Source organism: Chamaea fasciata, unplaced genomic scaffold, assembly GCF_029207755.1.
Source record: "Chamaea fasciata isolate MVZ Bird 193981 ecotype frontalis unplaced genomic scaffold, bChaFas1.0.hap1 SCAF_3, whole genome shotgun sequence".
Classification (NCBI taxonomy): domain Eukaryota; kingdom Metazoa; phylum Chordata; class Aves; order Passeriformes; family Sylviidae; genus Chamaea; species Chamaea fasciata.
This window is the reverse complement of record NW_027094088.1, coordinates 68,014,860-68,039,180: the sequence shown is the minus strand read 5'-3', so window position 1 is coordinate 68,039,180 and position 24,321 is coordinate 68,014,860. Positions and strand designations below refer to the sequence as shown.

At 40.5% G+C, this 24,321-nt stretch overlaps 1 protein-coding gene across 1 annotated transcript in view; it reads right to left on the bottom strand.

The window, feature by feature from the left end:
- Positions 1-23,064, bottom strand: part of REV3L (REV3 like, DNA directed polymerase zeta catalytic subunit) — a 115,652-nt gene extending 92,588 nt beyond the window's left edge. The window contains exon 1 of the mRNA XM_066179405.1: positions 22,926-23,064. Within this exon, the coding sequence (XP_066035502.1) occupies positions 22,926-23,064 (139 nt within the window). The remainder of the gene's footprint in view (positions 1-22,925) is intronic.
- Between the last annotated feature and the right edge of the window lie 1,257 nt (positions 23,065-24,321).

Sequence of the window (24,321 nt, the reverse complement as noted above, 5' to 3'; positions counted from 1 at the left end):
GCCACTTGTCTGCAATGACCTGAAATTCTTTTCACATACCATGGACTTTTTTTACATTCTTTGTTCTTACATACAACACCTCAAACTCTACCAAGTGATTGACATAACTATGCATGACTGCTACTATTCTCTCTCTGTCCTGAATCCTGTAAACATCATGTGTCACTTATACAAACTAATTCCATGGTCAACTTGCATTAAAATAGTTTATTATAAGTAAGTATTATAATCAGTAGCTTCTCCTGGGAGATATTTATGCTCCCTAAAGGGATGAAACCTCCAAAGTTATTGAACTTTTCTAAAGATCAAGCTCCAGCTCTTACGCTTCAACCACATACAATTCAAAACAAATGAAAGCATACTGTATCAGGTGATAGAGTTATCAGAAAACTTTTACCTTGAATTCTACATTGCAGTGAGAATTAAAATAAATTCTTAAGCAGCTCTCCTGTGTCATCTACTCTCAATAAATTACTTTAATAAGTTTTACCACAGTTAGAAGGGATATTGTTTAACAGGCCAGAAAGAGTCAGTATGCTTGCACTTCATGGCATACAGCTAAGGAACAACAGATAAGACAAGCAGTACAAGAATAAAAACGTAAAAAATGTATCAATAAGAATATAAAAAAAAGTGCAAACATATGCAAGAGTGTGTTTACCATGGAGCTCAAAAACAGTCCAACTGAAAACAAGACACATTTTATATTAAAAGCATAGGAACATTTCTAACTACATATATATTGCCTATATATATAGTAGTTAGAGCACGTGGGTGTGTTCATTCAAATAAGGAGCATTCTGGTTGAAATGCCTGCATTCTATAATTTTCCTTGTGGGACTAAAAAAAACTCTATCAAAGTCAGATTTATTTACTAACTTTTTTTTTCTCCTTTTCACTTGTGTTGCAGTATTCCTAGTTTAATTTTACTAATTTTGACCACCAAGGCTGGCAATTTAAATCTTCTGAAGGGATATTCTGCATGCTAAGTGAGCTGTTAAAAGCCAAGAATCAAACACAACTTAATCTGAACACTACAAATTTTACTAAGTGTTAGCTGTTTGCCTTTGTTCCATGACTGAAGATTTAATCACTTACTCATGTAATATCATGTCTCTTCTGAAACTCAGTTCTCAGAAGTCTGTAACACTTCATCATGAGCACCTAGAGTACATCTCTGTTAGCTGTACTGAGCTTCTCCCTTATATTACCTTCGTGAAATCATGCTCTGTTATCCAAACAGGATAACTATTACACTTCCATTTTTAGGGAATCACAAATTATATCTCAGTGTGTGGTGGGGTGATTTGATGAAGACATTAGAAGAAAGCCAAACCACAGAAATGGCAAAGTAAGTGACCTATAATTACAAAGTTTTTCTAAATACATCTTGTGACAGAGACCATCTCTCAAGTAGGTGCAGAACAAGTATCTTAAGTTTGGTGAAATTGATACATATAGATGATATTCCTTCAGAACTGAGAAAGAGCTCCATTAATACAGATTACATAGAAATTAGGTGATTATTCTTTCTTTTAATTGAAGAGAATAAAATGAAATAAAATATTTCAACAAAACAAAGAAGAAAAACTGAAATACAAACTAGTTGCATAAACCCATTTTTAAAGGAAGTATATCAAATGCAATTGTCTGTCATGTACCAGACTGGCAACCAGAACAGTTGAGATTGGAAGGCACCCTGGAGATCATCCAGTTCAACCTCTCTGCTCAAACCAGAGTCATCTAAAGCAGGTGGTCTATGGCAGTGTCTGGTATTTTAGTCAAGAGGGTTTTTTCCTCCATTTGACTCCAATTTCTACACAAATGAATTTTAACAAATGTTTAAGCAATCCATCCACAGTTAGCCTTAAGCCCAACCAAAATGGAAACAAAAGAAAAAGGTGTGGGGTAGTTTTTTCTTCAAGAAAATAAATATAATTATCATGTGTATGAAGCACACTGATTTATATTGACATGTCTGAAGTTTTAGAAAACTTGTTTCAGAAAAGAGATTCTAAATCTGAAAATTTGCTGCTTTTCATTTTAATATCCACATATTCATGCTCTTTTACTCATTTTATTGACTATCAGCTTGTCTGGACTCTGCATTTTTCAGAATGCAAGTAACACACACGTAAATATGGTATTACTTTCTACAGCTCAATGAACAATCAAACAGTAAAGCACTCTGACATTCTGGACCACCACTATTGGCGCTCAGATTGGCATAGTTTTAAGAGCTATTGTTTCAGGCTCTTTGACAGCTCAAGCACACATTAGATTGACTTAGTTTTGGTGTTGAATGTTTCCTTGCAACTACAACTACAAAACTGGTTCTCACCGGAAAACAAAGTTAAAATGACAAATCACAAAACAAAGGTTCCCAAGAGGCTTTCTATTATATCCCCTGGAATTGCTGCAATTATTCTTAGAAGTCTGACTTCGCAAAAAAATTCTGCTTTAATTGAAGATGGCAAGGAACAGTATGTATTATACAAAACTGTATACAAAGTTGTACTAAGAGAACTTCATTGATTCTGGTTTTGAAAATTTATGTCTAGTAACTACCATGTTCAGAAAAAGGTATCAAATACCTATATGTAAAAATTACCCTCTGCCCACCTCCGGGGGCTTGAGCTAACTCAGTTATTAGGAGGTTTTGGAGGGAATTTTACCAAGGACGAGATAAAGATATCAGAAGAGGCCCTTTCCCCAGGAGCTTTGTCCCAGGAGTTTATTCTTCGAAATTCCAGGAGGGAAAGAGCGAACAAGGAAGGGCAAGGCATTATATAGCCCCCTGCTCAGGGAAAAGATAGTTGGACCATAGCCAATGGGGTCAGAGAAGGAAGGGTCATTCTATGTGGTAAGGAAACTCCAGGGGGTCAGAAGGGAGAAACCATGCCCCTAAAGAATTACAACACCTATACAACTTTAACATAAAAATTTCACATCTTACTATATTAAGCCTTTGAGTTAAATGGATCATCGAAACCAACAGGAATGCTTAAAGATCACAAAGAACTTGCTTTTCTAATGCACTGAGAGAATTATCATCACTATCCAGTTGCATCACAGTAAATCCTCAGTTCTGACCTGTAATCAGTTTAAAAGCTGCATATTTTAGTAATAGGATGGAGGCCATCTACATTTAAGACACACAGAGGATTTAATTAAGCTCCTCAGTAGAACTTGGTAACTGGAATAGCAACATCCAAACCAAATTCATCTCACTCCATTAATGAAACGTCCATGTACGTAGACTAAGGGTTTTCATACAAAAGCAGGGCTAGTATGAAAACACATGAAAAAAACCAAAATAACAAAAAGCATGCTGGAGAGTTTAAGATCAAATATTAGCAAAAAGAGGGAGCAATGTGGACAGGACAGAACTCTTAGGAGACTGTACACTTAGTAAGTGAACAGGATAAAGTCTCCTGACCACACTAAAGGGCAAAACTTGCAAATAACAATACAGACTAACTATGAATGGTAATTTAATGTGTTTTTAATATATTTTTAAATGAAACTATTAAACCCTTGATGCCAGTTTATTCCATACTACTTGATTTTATGTACTGGACTCATTGCTTTTTACCCAAGAGCTTACAGTAAAACAAGCATTTATTATTAGTTCTTTGTTTCAGCTGGTGGCAGAAATACACATATGGTAACCTTCTTGAACCACTGTTTCCCCATGCTACAACTACTGGAATTGTAGAAGCTAGCCATAAAAGAAAACAAAGAGAACTAGAAGCTACTGAACACATTTTTCTTTTTATTGTCAGAGAACCAATAGTCTTCATCTCTTCAAAAATAGCTTTTACTTTATTCACATGTGTTTAGATGCACCTAGGAGGTGTTTGTAATACACCAGTCAGTGAATCTGCATCTTCACAACTCCTTGTTCATCCATGTACCTCTAGTGGTATGTTCTACTTTTCATGCTGAGATCCTCTAAGAGAGTTTACCAGCACATACTGTCAGCTTACATGCCCCTTGAGAACAACTGCAGGCAGATGACTGAAGGACTACAAGCCCCAAAAATAATTTGAGCTGCATAGTCACAACAAGCCTGAGTAAGAAATGTGCTTGAATTCCAATCTGTGATTTTTCCCAAAACCAGTAATCTTGACAAAATCTGAAAATACAGGTAGGTTGTTAATGTAAATTATATGAAAACTTTTGGAGAAGAACCATAGAAGCATTACTGCTAACTGCTTAGTGAAGACATACCTTAAATGAGCATTTAAGAGTCCTCCTCAGAAGTAATAATTTACATTTCCAAGATTTGAAAAGAAAGACCATGTTGCTGAAGCCACGCAACAACTTCGCACTAATGATCTTGTATCAGGAGACAGATGAGGAAGTTTATACAAGTTCAAAAGTACACTGAGGAATCACAGCTCCAGGTATTTTTAGTCCCTGAGGTCTGCTGGACAGTTATTGGTGCAGTTAACTCACAGTCCATAAAGATTACTGATTAGTAAATGGTTTTAGGCTGTTTTAGTATAAAGTTGCCATCATCTCCTGTTCCTTTAAAAAAGAAGTAAAACATTTCTCAAAGTAAAATATTTCTCAGGATGTACAGTTTTGTAAAGCAACGAGTACTACTTAACTAGAGGCCCCAGACCCAAGTTCAGAAAAATCTCTTGAGAACACCAGTACCATGGAAAAGAAATTTTCCCATTCTCATGTTTCAGATTTGAAATTATGTGCATTTTATTTCCAGTACTAATGGGTTCACTTCTATTCTGGACAATGATACTTATTTTACTGTCCCAGCTCCTGGTGCTTTTGAGAGAAAGGTTTAACTCAATCCTTTGAACAGCAATGATGAAATTATTAATAATGAGTTTAAGAAACAACTGACACACTTGAACTCGCTCAGGCATGCAAAACAGAAGAACCTGGAAGCACTAATAGCAAAGTTCAGGACAATGCAGAAAAGAACACATTTTCTTATTTGCATTTAGACCAAAAGGTGGAAACAAGACAATGCAGATTCAAATTATTCAGGTTAGATTACTAGCGCAGCACTGCACCTGTTTATAAATTAGAACTTTACTTCTACTTATATTTTTATAGATATTAGAAGCATTTTCCAAAGCCTCACAGGAAACTGAGAGAAAAAACCAAAATCTGAACTCTAGCACCCTAGCCATGAGATTGCTCTTACCTTTCCAGTGAACATTCAAACAATCGGACAACTGGAGGAAACGGACCATAATCAGAATGAAAAATCTGTGCTTAAAAGTAGTTTATATAGTTGCGACCAACACTTGCTGATTATTTGGAATCCAAGTCAATTAACTTGAATGTACTTATTTTACTTTTGATATTAAGTGAATCAACAGCAAAGCACAGACCCAGCAGAACTTCTCACACAGGTGACTGCTACATCACAGTATTACAAGTTATGGCTGTGGACTGGGGAAACAACCTGAAACCCTTCTGTTGAGAGAAAATAATAATAACTCTTGTGCAAGCTCAAAGAGAAGCTGACTATTAAAACTTCCAGGGCTCTAACCTTTTCAGAGCTAAAAAAATTCCCCTTGAAAAAGCATAAAAGAATTGCTATTCAAACCACCAGAAGACTTTGAAATACAAAACACAGGTAAAGCTATTTACTTGCTCTCTTAGCCTTGGCCAGAACAATAATTCACTGCTGTCACTGGGGTGTTTTTGCACTGTCCTGTTCTAAAATCAATGTTCAAAACATGCTTTAATTATATGTAGTATAAACAGATTTTAAATTCTTCAGGAAAAAAGCTTTAAGAGAAAAAACCCCCTATGTTCCCAACTCTTTGATGACAAAGGCAGTCTTCCAAATAAGCATCATTTAAACCCTATGCCTGTAGAAAAATTGTTCCTCTGCCTTTACTGTTGCCATTCATAGTTCTCCAAGCAGCTACTAGTCCTGACCAGATGACTGTAACAAATTCAAACACTTCTGGCAGAGGCATGTTTATTATTTTCCAATATGACTGCCTGCCAAGTTTCCCTGTCCAGGATTTTTTTTTTTTTTTAATAAAGGAACTATGTGAGCCAAAATATGTCAGGGACTATTCTTCAAGCAGTTCTTTCAGGAAGTGGAAGTGCACTATCATATACGCAGATTTGCACTTAAACATGTTTCGAAAACTTTAGAAGACACAGCACAGTCAAAACTTCAATTTTTAGAGCATAAAACACAATGCTGTGAGTCTTGAAAATCATTTATCAATACAAAATACTCAAAGTCTTTCTTAGCACATGATAAAAAAAGCATAAACTTTAATGAAATGGGCCTTCTTTAATTCCCCTCAAAATGTAATCTTTTAATAAAACCTTCTGTCTAGTGACTTTCCAATATATATATTCTACAATGTCTTGTGCCCAGTTTAGTATTGCTCATTAGGTTGCTGTACAAATCTGAGCACAATACTATGGCATAAAGGCACATTTCCTATGAGGAATTCTTAGAAGCATTAGTGCATATCATCATGTTAAATGACGGTCTTGTGATTAAAATACCTAGTGGCATGAAAAGGAGGATGAATCCCACTTCGAATCTACCATGACCTTGTACTTGGTCTTGATTCCACATCTGTAATAACCAAATTAATAACTGATTAAATATTTTAAAGCACAAAGTCGTTCACTAACCACATACATGGCATTCAGAGAAAAAAGCAGTCACACAATTTATATATGTGATAAAACTCAAAACCCACTCTTTGCAGCAGTCAAATTAAAAGAAAGAAATTTCACATGACTTTGTAAAGATTCTGTACATTACTCTCAGCTTTCAATCTGAGCATAATCCTGCAAGGCCAACCTGAAGGAAATTTTACCTTGCAAGAGTATAATCCAATTGAAAATAATATTTAAATGTACAAAGAAATGACCAAATAACAGTGATACTGTTTAAATGCTCAGTGGTTTGATATGGGAAGTATTTTGATTTATCTTGCTATTATCAGGTTTTCAAGTCTTGAAGTATAAAATTCTGTTTAGGATGTGAACCAGGGAGACAAAACTCTCAAGTTATGACTGCATGAAAAATGGCAATCACTTCAAAATTATTGCCAAAAACATTTGAAAACTTAACCTCCTACACGAATCACAAATGAGACTGTGGGCTCTCCTTATTTTCTCCTACAAATAAGTAACTACCTTTGACTATTATGCATTAAAAATCCTCACAAGACTCCAATTACTGTTCTAAATAAAAGCATCTGCAGCACACTTTTATTAAAAACAAACAAACAAAAAACTGTAATAATGGAATTCCTAGAGATAGCCAAAAATATATTAGTTTTATAGGAACTGCGATTCTTACACACTACTGAAAAATCAAATCTTGATGTTATATAACCGAATCAACCAGATCATGTACTACCAAACTTCCTTGCACCCAAATGATGAATTGTCCGTTGAAATTTTGATGTCTCATGTACTAAGAAACTGTCTTAAAACAAAGAAAGATCTAACACATGGTTTCTTACAACAATGGTGTGTTAGCAATAAAAGTCTGCAAATGTGACATTTTGGACACATTGATTCTGTTACTGTGGCTGCTGCCGTTCAATAGCTGGGGATCAAGAACTCCATTAACAAACAATTACAGAACATAAATATTTGTCTCCCCATTCGAAAAGGTGCAAGCCATTTCTAAATAAATATTAATTATTATAATCAGAAACTACTGCATTTCTTCTTTTTTTTTTCTCCTTTCACTTAATGGAAATTATGAGTCTTAATTTAAGCCAAAATTTCTTTTGTTTCACTTTATTTCTTTGGAAAAGATCACTCCATTTTCATCACATTCTTTACTAACAGCAGAAAACATCTGGTTACTTTTTTTTTTTTTAAACACGTTTTTTAATTGCTTGAGCAAATTCTAATACAGAACTACAACAATTCCAACCATCACTATCCTTCTTTGGAGTAAAGCCTTTTGTCTATGAATGGGCCTATGCAGAAATACCACTAAACCTCCTGAGAGGTGATCTTCAGAAGCCTTTTTAAGACTGAATACTTCAACATACAGTAATATGTTCTGTTTCTCTCTTAGCAATGAGAGAAAATGATGATCGGTTGCAACTGAGCTTATTTTAAAATGTGACTGAAATTCCTGAATAGCAAAAGAGCTTTTGACCCCACTGTGCAACTACAAAAATGGTCAAAGAGCAACAATTTTCACTACAGATGTGACTAGTGCTTCATGACTTCAGAACCAAACTTGAACTAACTCATAAAAGCAGGAATTACCTCAGGCCAGATTTACTTCTGAGTTAGGGATGAGTGTATACAGAAGCTATTTGCCAGAAAACCAAATAATCCATGCAGTTGGCACCTTGTCCTTTCACATGGCTAGCCTCCAGTGTCAGCTTGGAGACTTCTTTATTCTAAATGCTAGCAGCTACTAGAACATAGGTTGATTTTTAAAAAATCCACTTTACTCCTTGGTACTTTAACACATTACACAGAATTGAAAGGATACAAGAGCTACAAGGAAAAAAGAAATATTTTACTTTTAAAAGTAGCTGATTAGTACTCAAATAGTAATAACAACAAGGACTTGATTGCTTATTCCTTGGCTGGAACACTGGAAGGAATTTCTGGAACTGCAATTAAGGTTCAATTCACTACCAACTATGAAAAGCACAACATGCCTTCTCTTTCACCACTACTCTAGGTTTCACAGAAAGAAGCAACAAAGTGAGAGATTCTGGGGGGCACCAGTATCAATAACATTTACGAGTATTTAGAAAACCAACACATGAAAAAAGGAACTGCCCTCACCTCCACAGAAGTTTACCAGAAGTAATTTCTTTTGCATCGATGACACTATCATCCTTAACTACAAATTTTATCCTTGAACTGATTTTTAAACAATGTTTTCCCAAACATTTGAATTTTCCCTAAAAATCCCCTTATTGATAAATTAAATACACACTTCGAAGTATAATGACATGGGACTGCTATCATATCAAATCACGCTGGTATTGACACAAAGATTTAGTGGACAGATTTCCCTATCACATATTCCTTCTCTACTCTTCTGAAAACTCTAAGAAAATGAAGGACATCAATACTACAGCTGGAGAATTTTCCAAATATCACTTAATTTAAAAAAAAAAGGTGAAAATTTAAATATCTAATTTAAATGTATAAAATTTTGTTCAAAACTGTATCATAACATATATAACTGCTATATCAGGTTCTACTCAGGCAAAAAAACCTATGGTTCTGAGTATGCACTTAAAGAGAATTTAGAGATATTGAAGGAACTAGGATTATATTCGGAGTAGCAGAATATATCTAATTCCATTGCATTTAGTTACATTAAGTAATGGCCGATATCTGTAACAGATCATTCCACATTTGAAGAAATAAAGCAACCATTTAGTATGTTTAGATGGAAAAAAAAAATTGAGAATCCTTCATGAATGCAGATGGAATGGACTTCTAATTCCCCAAGATCCATTTTTTCCTCTTTTTTATTCATCTGTCTCTCCTCCTGTAATTCTCACAGGAATATGCCACCTCTAGTACTAGAAGTATCCTGTTTTACTGTTCTGATGAACCAAAAGAGCACACTTCTGCAAAGCTGCAGTGTGTGCAGTAATTCAGAACACAGCCAGTAGAAAATTATCTGCCTTTCTCAGTTACTCATTGCAGCATCAATATGCAGTTCACAAAACAGTCTGAAGCTGTAAGTTATTTTCAGCACTAGAACAGTTGAAACCTCAATTATGCTGTGCTAACAATGAACCCAATTACTTGAGGACAACAGATTGAGTCTACCTCCATTAAAAAAAAAAAAAACAACCAAAACCCAAAAAGCCAGACTACCAAAAACATGTCCCTTAGCAAACATATTGAATTAGTCCTTTCCCCTCTCTTGCCTCTTCCCTGCAATTCTAAGTGATCTCCTAGCGTAAAGGCATAAACAAATAACCACACCTGACCATTTACTTGTCACAACACCAGCCAAATAAAATCTGAAAGCTTCAAAAAGCAGCATTTATGCAATGTGATGGTTACTGAATCAAATTCTTGGACCAAGAAACTCCTGTTCAATACTGCACACCAGAAAACATTTTAAATCACTAACTAAATATAGAAGAAAGAAAATGCAAACCACTGGATTGGCAACTCATCAAGTTATCTGATGTAGAGATTCAACAGTATGAACAAGTTTTAAGTTTCAACTGATGGCTTCTGCAAAGCAGCTGTAACAACAGACAAGTTCTGTACTATTCATATGCTTCTCCTGACTCTTGTGGACCAAATTATGTATCTTCAGACAATAAAAGCACTACTGCGCAATCTTAAGTCACCAGGTTTTCTCCTGTATCAGTTTCTTACTCAAGTTTCACTGGCCAACTTCAGCCTGATCTACGGTTATTTTTCCACCACCATTTTACCTCCACAACTTTACTGCAAAATGCATAAGCTTCAGCCTCTCACCACTACATGTTCTGCTGTCAAAATACCAAATCCCTAGTCACTGGGGTACTATAAGTAAAAAATGCAGTCATTCATCCTTTAAAAAGTCAAACTAAAACATTCACTGTAATTAAATGGCTTACTGTGAGTCAGATGGCTACAGAAGCCAAATTACTAATAAACACAAAACACTGCATTGCTAGTGGTTTCCATGAGAGAACAACATTCTGAAAAAGCCAAAGACTAACCTGGAAAGAACAAGATACTGTTATGATGTTCTTACAACAAATCAAGCTTACACAAAAAAAGTAAGATTTTATGAAAGTAACTGAGTAACATAACAAACAGGCTACAAGAAGCCCATTGGCACTAAAGAGATGATCAGGTTGAAGAAACGTTTTTCACAGCATTTGTGTTTTGCTCTGTTTTTGAAACCTGCCACATACGCACCTAACACTATGCAGCCCCACCTGTCTTTCTCAGCCAGCAAGAGATGCATTTTGTTTTGTACCCGTCACTGCAGAACCTGGCTTGAAGTCTGGCTGTTTTTAGTTTATTTATATTGATACACTGGGAAGATGAACACCAGATATTTGTTTTATTTACATTTTCACATCCCTTAACCTAAAAATAATACAAATTGTCACGAAAAGAAGGCAATATAAAAGGTATTTACAACCTGCATAGTGCTGATGAGAATACTGCAGTTCTTCACTATGTTCTACACCTCTTGGACAGTCACAGGGACTTTGCTTTTCTCTCTTCTCCTACTGCACAGAGCAATAAACCTCATGCAACATCTCATGTACCTCCAGCCACAAGACCAGAGATAGATTTCAGATTTCAGGGGACAAGTCAGTCCCATAAGACCAAGCAAGCAAATCCAAAAGGGAGCAGCCTTAGATAACTGGTCCCTGTTACTGCAACTCCAATATCAATATTTTCCACAGTCCTGGCTCTCAGCGCTCTCTTTCCTCCAAACGCCCCCACCCCTCAGCTCACCTCACATGCTCTACATATTCCTTTCTGATCCCAATCTTCCGTTCAACACATCCTGCCCTGCCCCTGCTTTTCCATTCAGGAAATCCCTCCTACAAAATTCCACTTCAAAATAATGAATAACAATATTGCCATGCCATCTGTTTTTGTAACATATCACTCTTTCTACACCTTTTAACACTCCACTTATATAGAACATAACATTTTCGGAGTGAGGACCATCCCACTATTCTCTGCACACTGCCTAAAACAACTGGTTTTGATTCTTAAATCTTTTATCTTTAATATAGCAGTGGTTAAAAATTACTATTTATTTCCTTGATTTGATTTCCAACTGCTGGCATAAAACCACGAGTTCACCAAAACCTGATATGCTGGTACAATCTGAAAATGCTTAGCAGTATTTTATTCTGTTCTTCCACCTATCTGAAAGTGTGTTGATGGGGTTTTTCGGGGTTATTTTTGACTTTTCTTGATGTGGGTTTTTTGGGTTTTTTTTAAATGCATCAGACTGAAACCAGGAATCTGTACTGTAAAGATATTAAATTAGTCTCTGCATGAGAATTGCAGGTTTACAAATGCCCATGTCAATGCACAATTCCTCAAAAACGGTACATCAAAAAAACCACCACCAACAAAAAAAACACAACCCAAAAAACCAGAACAAAGAATGACCTGAATTACCATGGCATAAATGTACAACATATGTCACTCCTCTGAAGTAAGAAAAACATGGGACAATTTAAAACTGTGTTTCCAATACAGAATACCTTTTTAGTCACATGATGACTCATATTCAGTTATTTTACAAAATTCTCATGTTTTCCATCAGGTAAAACATACCATCAAAACCCAGAAAATCCAGATCCAGGATTTATTACTTTTACAAAGTCATAACATACCCAAGATATCTATACAGAAGTTTTATAAATGTTACAAAACAAACCTTGCTGCAATCAGAATTGAGATGCAGTGCTTATACTTTAACCTCAGAGGATGGCGTGTTAAAAAAAGGAAGGGGTAAGAAGACACATACTGGAGATCTCTAAAACAGATTTGACTGTTATACAGCAAGGAGAGGAATGAAACTTGTGTGGAGAAGCAGCCTTGCAATAATGGATCACAGAGGCCAGACATTTGTGGTGTACTTTAATGGTCAAAACTCAGGCCAATGTTGTTTAACATCTGCATTAAGGACCTAGACATTGAACAGGTGCACCTCCCAAGTTTGCAGATGATAAAATCTGCAGGAGTGCCTTATACACCAAAGGGTGATGCTGACATTCATAACAGGCTGAAGAAATAGGTAGAAGAATTTCATGGAGCCCCACAAGGAGGAATGATGTCTTAACCTGGGCAGGAGTAACTCCATACATCACTAGGGGCTGGAGGCACTCTCTGGAAAGCACCTCTGACAGAAAAAGGACCCACGGGTCCTGAACAAAAATGAATAGCCACAAAGAAGGCCAAGAGTGCCCTGAGTACCTTTAAGAAGAATAACACCAGCAGGTCGAGGGGCATGATGCTCCTCCTCTACTCTTCTCACTGGTGAGATGCATCCTGGAGTGCGAGCTTCAGGTCTGGGTTTTCCAGCACCAGACACGGACGTACTAGAGTCAGGCCATAAAGAGATAATTAAGGGCCAGGAACACCGGACATACAAGGGAAGGCTGACTAAGCCAGGATTTTGTAGCCTCAGGAAGAGAAGGTGGGATGGATCCTATTGATGTGTATAAATACTGGAGAGGAAGCACTAAAGAAGAGTGAGTCTGACTCCTCAGTGGCACCCAATGAAGGGACAAGAGGCAATGAGCACAAACTGAAACACCAGAAACTTACAAAGAAGTCTGGTGGCCTTCTTTCTTTGGTGTGTTGTGTGGTCAAACAGTAGAAGTCACTTAGACAGACAGTGGCATTTTCATCCTTGGAGCTGGTCTAGATAGTCCTGCTTTGGACAAGGTGCTTGGACTAACTAGACAATCTCTAGAGATGTCCCTTCCAACGTTAATATTAATCTGAGGGTGAAAACACACTTCTACTGTAAGAAACAGATAAACAGATAACCCATGGCAGAACTATGTTGCTTTTATTGCTACTAGTTTGGTCTAACAGTAAAGATGGCTGTGTCAGTTTCACAAAGCTAATTCAAACAGCTCAAACATTAAAATATTTGATGCCATAGATTTATTTTACCTCAGCATAAGAATCTGCCTGTAATCTCTTCTGACTTTCTACAGACAGCAAAATAGGTTTCACTGCTTCCAAATGTGAGTGCCACAAATTCATTTGCTTAATGGTCAATGGAAAATGACATAAAAACATGAAGAATAATTCATCAAGTATTTTGTAACATTTTAGCTAGCTTAAATATGTAACTTTTCAAAAGAAAATACAGAAGTTTCTATATCAAGAACTCCAGAAAACTGCCTCTTCATCTGGTTAATAAGCATAATAGGGGTGGCAGAAATAAAAATTTCTTCATTACTGATCTGAAGGCAGCACCTGCCAACATGAGGGCTGAATCAGTTTCAATGCCCACAGCTTAATAAGATCTATGCTATGCAGAAACCCACCTAGGTAGTTTCAAACACAAAATGAAAGACTCATTATACATCTCATTATACAAAACTCGGAAAACTTCTATTGTAAACCTCCCCTGAGGTGTAATGTCAGGTATTATGGATTAGGTGCAACATTCCACAGTCCTTTCAATATTCATACTGAGTATCGCATGTTGATATTGCACCTAAAATAGGACACACAGCTTTGCTGTAGTAAACACTGGTTTAGTCAGCAAACAGCACAGAGGCACAACCTGAATGTAAATAAGCAGGGCTGCTCCTACTTTTTCTCCAATTTTTACAAAAAGAACGTATCACTAAGGGACCAACACATCTTAGCAATGGTCTCTGTACTGAATATTCTCTCTTCTTCTTTCCCAATCTTAATCAGTTTTCACCAACAACACCAAAACCTTTCACAGCTGTAGGACAATCAGCTTAAAGACAGCTAGCTACCTGGTAGCCTTTCCACACCATTTGAATGCAACCATGCTTACCTGGACACAAAGGTTGTACAGAGCACCTGAATACTCACTGCTGACAAGAGTAATCTCCGTAATCACAGAAGGGCTGAGGTTAGAAGGGACCTCTGGAGGTCACCTGGACCAAATTCCCTGCCCAAGCATGGCCACCTAGAGCTGGCTGCCCAGGACCACATCCCTAGATCTTTTAAGTGCCTCCAAGGATGATGACTCCCCAACCTGAAACCAGAGAAGGCATGCACATATACACCAAAGTAACATAACACGAACTCATAAACATGCAGTCAACATGACAGACTGCAAATATATGAGTCGTGGAAGAAGTTATCCGAAATGGCTGTCTGCATACTGATCACAGGAAGGCTGAAATATACAGACATCAAATGGTTCCCTAATAAGCCATATGGCTCAGCCCAGCCAGCAAGTGTGAAGTTTTATTTAAATGCCCTGCCAAAAAAACCACAAACTTCTGTACACCTTATAACTCCTCTGTAATAAAAAGCAGCTCTTGAAAGAAAAGAGCGGTAACAAACACGCATGAATGCAGCCTATGCAAGAAGTGACATTTCAGACAGACCCTATATATGGTACAAACTTTTCTGGTATTTGTGTAGATTCTTGTATATTTTGGGCTCTATTCTCAGTCTTAACTGTATCGCTGGCAGAAAAATACTTCCTGTTTGCAAGCTTGCACACTTGATTATTCCACTGTTTTCTTCAGAATTATTAGCTTCATCAGAATACATATAGGTATTGTGAATAACAGTGCAATTACGTGTAACGATACAGATTTCACACCAGATCTTTGCAATCAATCCCTGGACCTTGTTAACCAAGCCTATGTCTTCTTATAATTGTTACCACAACTGTAAATTTGGTCAACATATAAAAGAACATTACTGTTCACATTATTTTCTTACTGGGCAATGTAGTAGCACAGAAATAACAGTGGTCATAGACGGCAGCTTCTTCACTGTACTATCAGTTCTGCTATTTATTTGATGTGGGGCCCTAAGTAAATTCATCCTTTTCTTTACACAGGTAAACTTTGCTGTCTGTCAAGAACACGTTCCCGAAATGTGAGATAATTCAATACAGTGAAACAATTTTCCCCATAGAATAAGTATGATACAGAGAAGACATATACAGGAACTTAAAAAATGCAAACAATTGTAACATATAGGGGCAGAACATACGACATGGCAGACAGTGAGGAAAAGGCAAAGAAGCAAGTCCATCAGTTGTCACCTCAACATCCACCGATCAAGGGGCTTTGCAATACTGGCTTTGCAGTAGCTGGACATAATGGAGTCTCTTTAGGTGTACTTAAAAAAGAAAAAAACTTTCAAGTGCCAATTGTCCTGAGATTTTGATGAACAGGTCTCCTGTGACATGAGACTGAATCTTCAGTGACTCTGTCTAATCATTATCAAAAATTTCAGCTGCTTCATTTGTGAGACAGAAAATCAACTATAAATCTTTTAGTAGGAGCGTTCATACTGCCTCCTTCCAAACGGTTTTATGTTCACCATCATGCTTCTCAGAGGTCCACTGCACACAGTGGTCAATCAAGTCAACCAAGGGTAAAGGACAACACCAAGGTAATGACAACAGTTAGCAGAAGAGGGTATTATTAAATGATCAATACTGGAACTTTGAATATGAGAGACTGAGAAGAAATTGATAGCATGGTATTATCACACCTGCTTCCTTCTTTCAGAGATCTGTCTTGCCTACTCAGACTGCAAAAATTACTAAGCAGGAGCTGTTTCTCACTGAGTGTTTACACATCATCTCATCCTGCCAACCTCAGTTGTGATATGCATGTGCTTCTCTGGTAAAAATAAGAGAGACAACTATTTTCAGACCAGTGTGCTATTTTGAGGTGGTTCATTTTACACACTGAAAAAGAATATATTTCAACACACAGCTGAAAAGCACCCTTAAGAAGTATGTAACAGAACTGAAAATTAAAGCTAAGACAGATAAGTTCCTGGTCTACTTCCAGGGACACTAATCATAAAAACCAATCCCAGATTCAGTACAGATGCAGCTACTTTGTGGGACACTTTGAAGTCTGCAGCTGATTGAGTTTTAGGCGTGTAGGGTCAGTTATGCACGTATTTTTTCCACTGAATTACAACAGCACAAAAATATTCAGTGACTTGACCAGGAGGTACTCTACAATAGGAAGCACAATATTGGTTATGAACCCAGTATCTAGATTCTATTTAGAACATCAATTTTGTCCCTGTATTTTAAAGTTTATTTAAGAAACAGAATTTTAGCAAGTTGTATATATACAAGTATGAAATTGGCTACTTAAATTTCATGCTAGTGAAGCACAATCTCAGCTTATTCAGGCAGCCGCTCATTGCTCAAAGAACTGAGCAGGCAATCTATAGAAAGTATGTAAAAAATGCCTCTCTAAAAAAAATCCCGAAAAACCAACAAGGAAAAATTCCAGAAGGTTCTTAAAACCCAACCAAACACAAGAACCCCACCAAACCACCAAAACTCTTAGAAATTTAGACAATTTAGAAAACATATCCTTTAAATACATAAGACAATTTTTCAAACAGTTCTTCAGAAGCATGAAAAGCCTGCCAGTGCAAGATGCAGAAATGTTATGTTGGAAGTGAAGCTGCACTGTACAACACAAAAATCTTTTAGGCCATTCTGCAGACCCACAGAATAACCCTTTATCAAGAGCTGTATGCTGCTATGTCTTGGGAAAGGGCACAAAAAGGTAAAGCAAAGGCACAAGCCTCACCAGAATGGCTATATCCTCTTTCGCATCTTCTCACCATGAAGTCGCAGAAGAAAGTGGAAGGGTGTTAGCAAGAAGTAGTACCCCCTTCTGGGAAATGGAATATGGGAAGCAGCAGCAACTGGAACGAAGCACAGCTGTGAACAAGGAACTAAGGAAGCGACACGGAATGCCCACTGTGAGGGACAGTGTCTGAAATGGCAGTGAAAATGGGGAGAGGAAAAGTTCATCATGAGCAGAGCATAGAAAGCAGCAAAATTCAGCAGTGAGTTCAGTCCTTCTCAAATGAGCAATAACAGAGGACAGAAAGACAAACACTGGATGGGATCAGACATAGAGCCTAGCCAGGTCAGTGAAGGGGGAAAGGGGAGGGGGAAGAACAGAAAAAAGAAGATAAGCAGGCCCCTTCACTCACTGAGTCATACCAGAGCTACTGCTGCTGGAAGGGAGCCAGATTTTAGCTGGAGCTTTTGCCTCTGCTTTTCTTCTCCCCCTCTCAGAAAACCCAAGAAGTGAAAGCACCAAACTTAGATGTCTACCTGATATACATTCAGATTCTGCTGACTGTAAGTCCCTACTCTGAATTACATTTAGCCTCAGAAAAACTTGTAATCAAAAGCACACAAGAGTAACTTAAAAACATCCCTTTTTTGGCTGGGTTTCTGTGCTGCCCTGAGTAAGATTCTTTCTTGGATCAGTGATTTCATAATGTAAAATATAAAACCCCTCCAAACAAGACAAACACATAAAGTGGCAGTTGAGGACAGCAGTTATATTACTCCTCAAATTACAAACTGCTTTTTCCTACGTAAATTCCTAATCTGCCTTCTCAAAAGGCCCTCCTGTCAACTGAACACACATTTTTCAGCCTAACACCCTTCAAAAGCAATTTAAAAATGTGCACCCATTTTTGTAAGACTTATCACATATCAGCCTTAAATCACATCCACATCAAAATGACTTTTTTTGCTAATATTTCAACTATCTGTTTGACAATACTCATTATCACACATCAACAGGTATCTCCTATGTGGTGTATGAGTAGTATCCTCAGTTACTTGTGCTCATCTTGTTTAGCGAAGTGATAATTTAGCAACCTCAGCTTGCTTATTACAGTCTCTCCTAAAATGACACCCAGTTCATCTAGTGTCACTGATTTTTTATAAATGGATTTACAGCTTGGTTCTTTCTGCAACCGAATAAGCACCTGACAGGAACACTCAACTGAGCATTCACATACATGCTCTGAAGTGGTCAGTGAAATCTTGAGGACAGACTCCAAAAGCTTGAAATGACTAAGAGCTAGTAGGAAACAAATCAAAGCTTTAATACCCCCATACACCACAACAGATCTCATAGTAAACAAATCTTCACAGTACCAGCTAAATGGAAGCAACATGGGATAGCAACCTTCTTCTGAGATCACCCAAATGAGTTTGGAATGAGGCTTAGGGCAACTTGCAGTGCTTGATTTGCAAACAGGAACTAAATTCCACACACTTTTTCAGAGGAATAAAAATAATGCACACATGGCATCCACTCACTAGTGGGGTTCCATAGGGCTCCATCCTTGGCGAAGTTCTCTTCAACATCTCCATTAACTACTAGGACATAGGATTTGAAGGAATACTAGGTAAGATTGTGGCAACACTAAATTGGGAGGAGCTGCTGACTCCCTCAAGGTCAGCCAGGCCCCACAGAGCAACTTTAATAATCAGCGAAATGGGCAACCATCAACCATGTGAGGTTTAACAAGGTCAAATGCCAGATTCTGCACCAGGGATGGAGTAACCCTGGTTTTGTGTATAGATCAGGGAACAAGACGCTGGAGAGCAGCGCTGCAGAAAAGGGACCTGGGGGTTCTGGTCAACAGCAACCTGAACATGACTCATTGAGCAATTAGAGACCATCCAAAGGAGGGCCACAAGGATGCTGAAGGGCCCTGAGAGGAAGCCTCAGGTCTGCCTGGTTTGTTCAGCCTGGAGGAGACTAAGGAGAGACCTCATTGCAGTCTTACAGCTTCCACATGAAGGAGGTGCAGGTACAGATCTCTTCACTCTCCTGACCAGCAACAGGACTTGAGGAAACGGCATGAAGCTGCATAGGGGAAGGTTTGATATCGGGAAAAAGGTTTGCCTGGCATTGAAACAGGCTCCCCAGGGAAGTGGTCACAGCACCAAGCTTGACAGCTCAAGAACTTGGACAACACTCTCTGGCGCATGGTGTGACTCTTGGCATGTCCTGCGCAGGGCCAGGAGTTGGACTCTATGATCCTGATGGGTCCCGTCTAACTCAGCATATTCCATGATTCAATGACTAAAATCTATGAAATAACCTCCTCCCAAACAAAACAATAAACATACATGACTTTAATGATTACAGATATGCCTTACCTTAAATACATGTGTTTTGAAGCTATAAATTCAGGTACTTATGTGGTTGCAAAAATCTCAACAAGATTCAGATTAGCAACAGGAATGACAATTCAAGAATTGGCAATCCAACTAACAACAATACACTAACAGAAAATACATTTTCATTATGATTTCGCTCTAAACAACAGGCCTTGCAATTTTTCAAAGCTTTTTTCTATTTTTACAAAAAGCATTTACAAAATTACTAGTTAGCAGACCATACTACCTGAAAATAGAATGTGATTTTGTTCTGTTCTTGAGCATTTCCTAGTGAATTAAAACCTATTGTTTTTATGTATAAGCAGCAATACTATGAAACTCCCTTAGAGATACAAATACTGGTGTATCAGATAATATCTATGCTCTTATACAATAAAGCATGAATTCATCACTGTTTTCATTGTATTACCACCATGGCAGTGTTGCAGCATTTCTGAAATTATACTTTTGTCCACGTCACTATGTCAACAGACATGCCAGTCTGCTTAAAGCACCAAACAGCTAAAATTGAATGAAACGGCTCAACCAGATCACTTCACCTCTTGCTATAGTAATCAGAATTTTACTCTTTATTTCACAAAATAACAGAATATAGTAGGCAGATCTTTGGGCTTAAACAAAATTTTGATGCGTCGTCTTTCAAGATCTTAGATGTGGGACATCAAGACAGAATTTGCATAGCCCTGCCAAATACAACAAGATTTCTTCCTCAAAAGACAAAGAAGTTGTCAAATGTTATTGCCAACACAGTCCATTCTAGGAGCTGATCCTTCAGTTACTTTTAATTAGAAGTCTGTTTTTTTCCTTCGCCAACCACAAGCCGCTTTCATTTGACAATTGTACCAGTAAACCTTTACGAATTAATTGCTACTGGGTTACATAAAGCCTTCAAAGGTAACACTGGCAATCCCTTCATTCACACACCTCATTGACTGCAGTACCTCCACAAGATGGGGCAGAAAGCACAGGTGGGTGCCTTCAGGACCACTATCCATAGCTGCTGGTGGACACAAGGATACAGGAGTGCCAGACGACTGATTTTCTGAACAACTGCATAAGCCACTGCCATATACCAATCATATACCCCTTCACTCAGCAGGTGAAATTTGGAGTCTGTTCTGAACCTGACTCTCAATTAGCTGCACAGCTTGGGCACACAGCTATAAACGCACTAAGAGCCGTGCAAAGTTAATCACGCTGGAGGTGAAGCAGCCGATACAGCCATAATGGGTTGCTTCCATGGAGCCAACAAGGCAACTGAGCACCTCTCCTGGAGGCAAGGCACACACATTAAACCCGGTGAGAAAGGGTTATTCCCACCCAGACCAACTCAAGTGAAGACAAGTATCACACTACCTGTAAGCCAAACAATAGGGACATCCCATTATCCTAGACAGTATGCTAGAAGTTGTTTTCACTATTCGTTTTCCCTCAAAGAAAATGTCAGTGTAGATATAAGTGATTACACTTCGTTTTAAATTTCAGCTCTCAAGAAATAACCTGGGAATCACTATCAGAGTACTTCTGACAACGAGTGCTTAGGTACAACACCTCTGAAGAAAGAGAATTACATTTGTCTGCTTTTCTAAAAAGAAAAAAAAACCAACAACGCAGAGATGCAATAAGAAGCTAATGAAGCTTTACAGCAAACATTACTAAAGGTACAGAACGTTAAAAAATTAAAAGTTCGAAAAGAAAATAAATAGGATAGACAAGTAACACTGCTTTTGCAGACTCAAGCGAATTGTCTTCTCTAACGAAGACAAATTGGAAACACTTTTATTATGCAAACCGACATTAAAGTTTATGGTTGGGGAAGCCAGGGATTTCCTACTGTATTCCTAATAGCTGGACAACTAAACTACTTCACTGTTTACTTTATGATGCCACATTCATGATATGGCATAGCCTAAATACTTTCTTAAAAGAAAATAAGCCTTAATGAGTTAACCACACGCATGCACAAAAATCCTGCTACCTGCCAACAACCTCAGGCTCTACATTTTTTAATCATGAAATAGTTACTCCTGCCATTACATAAATATTATTATATAATATCTCCTTTGTATGCAGAATTAGAGCTACAATAAAATAGATCCCACTATTTCAATATTGTATCTATTAATCCCACTCATTCACTTAATAATTTGGAGCTGCAGTAGCATCAGAACACAACAGCTTGAATATGTCACGTTTCTCTGTGCTTAAACAGAGAAGACAGTTAATTCTGGATTAAAAAAAAAAAAAAAAAAAAACAAGCCAACCAAAAATACAACAAAAATATCTGCTCTACTATAACTGCGTGAAGGGAACGAAACCTCTGCTGTGCTCTTTCATTACACATTTTTTGTCTTGCCAAAGATTTAATGTATGTGTATCAATAGATAATTTTCAACATGCCAGTCAATAAAATATGCAGAAATACCTTAATTCCCAAGGTCAGCATTACACAGCATAAGTGTAAAGAGATCACAAGCAATGATGCTTAGTATGTCTAATATCTCAAAAACCAGGGGTTTTTTCCAATTTAATATTTAACATATGGGCAAACTACAATACATATTAAATTAATTTTCCTAAGTATTTAATTTGTTCTCAGAACGTATTAGTTTGTGCTCGTCAGAAACACATGCGAGACGTGGGACGGCGGTAAGCACAAGGCCACAGGGCGAAGAGGCAGTGAAGAAGTGGCATGTGACATTCGGGAGTCTCGGGGGGCAACATGTGGCCGGCGCTCAGGACGCTCCTCTCTGCAGTGCAGCACCGGTGCCTCCGGCCGTGCGCGATCCCTGCCGCCACACGAGCCCCCACTTCCCAAGTGCCGCGCAAGTCCCACTTGTGCCCGCGCTCAGCGGCTTCCCCTTATCGGCTCGCCCTCCCGCAGCAACAGCTCCCGGGAAGGGCAGGAGAGCGGCGGCGGGCACCGGGAGCGAGGGCGGCACGGGCCGGTGTGTGCACAGCTGCGCCGCTCTCCCGGGGCAGCCCCGCACAAAGCCCCGGCGGCCGCGCAGCCCCCGGGCGGGCGCGGCGCGACACGCCGGGCAGGTCCCCGCGCCTCGCCGCTGCCCTGCCGTCCCCGCGGCCGCCGCTGGCAGGTGAGACGCGCCGCAGCGGCGGCGCCGGGCGCGGAGGGGGGGGCGCGACCCAGCCACAAAGACCGGGAGCGGGGTGGGCGGCGGCGGGGCCGGCGCCGGCACGACCCGCGGCGCCGCAGCGGGGGGACGACTCCGCCCGCCCGTCGGTGGAGGGGGTCATCCCTTACCTGCAGGGGTGGCGCCGAAGACTCTCACGACGGGCACCCGTTTGGCCGGGGCCTCTCGGAAGCGGGACTGGCAGGGGTCCAGGCCGGGCAGCGGGCTGCCCATGTAGTAGTCGGCAGTCACGATCCGCACTGAGAACATGTTTGTTCGCCGCCGCCGCCGCCGAGGCACCAGCACAGCACCGAGCGAGCAGCGAGCGCGGAGCCCGCACGGCTCCCCCCGCCCGCCGCCGCCGCCGCCGCAGCGAGCGCGCGCGCGAGCGCAACACTCCCCGCGCCTGCCGCTCCTCGCCCGCCCGCGGGAGCGCGCCCAGCCCCGCACGCGCCTTGGCTGTGTCTCTGCTCCCCCCACCCCCCCCCCCCCGCCGCCTGATGCCGCCGCTCTGCGCGCGTGCGCGGCGGCGCGCCCCCCGCGCGCTCCTATAGCCCGTGCGGCCGCGCGCCCCTCAGGGACAGCGCAGGCTCGTGCCCCGCGGACGCCCCGGCGGCGACGGCGGCGCCCCGGCCTCGGGCTGCGGCTGCTGTTGCCATGATGATGTCGTCACGGATGCAACCACTGGGGGAGCGGAGGGGGTGGATGGGCGATGTGTTTGGGGGGAAAAGGGCTCAGCGAGCGGAGGAGGTGTCCCTCACTGCCCGACACACACAGGCGCTGCCCCCCCATCTTTCAGTTGGGCTCGGCAGGCTGGGCTAGAGCGCGCGTAGGAGCGGGGGGAAAATCTTTCTGTCGTTTCCCCTGGTGGCGAGGGAGGCGGCAGGGAGGGAGAGAGGGACGGCCTCGGTGATTCGGCGATCGGCCGCGCGGGCTGGGTGTGAGGCTGCGGAATCCCGAGCCGCGGATGGGGCGGGAGAGAGCGCTGCCGGGACACGACGGGGTTAAGTTTGGTCGACCGCCATTTTGAACGGCGGGGAGGTGAGTCTCCGTACGCCGCACGGGCCAGCCAAAAAAAAACCCAAAACCGTAAGGAGATGGGGGCGAGCAGGGAGACGGGACCGGGAGGAGGGGGTGGAGCGGCCGCGCTCCCGCCGGCGCCCGCGCGTCCTTGGGCTGTGACGGCGAGCGCGCGCGGCGCGGAGGGGGCGGGGCCGGGGCTGCGGAAGGACGGCGGCGATTGGCGGCGGGGCCGAGCGCGCGGAGGGGGCGGGGCGGGGTGGGGCCGGGCCGGGCCGGGCGCGCTGCGGCGGAGCGGCGGGGGCGGGGTCGCGTCCCCGAGTCCCTGCGGGCGGCTCGGCCCCGCTGCCGCCGCGTCCCCCCCGCTCTTGCCGCCCGTGCTCCTGTGCCTCCTCCTCCTCCTCCCTTTAGGAGAGGTTATTTTGCGACTAACAGCGCTCTCGTGCAGGCTTTTATTGAAAACCGTGAACCAGGCTTGACTTTAGGTTGAGGCACTGAAAAAACCTT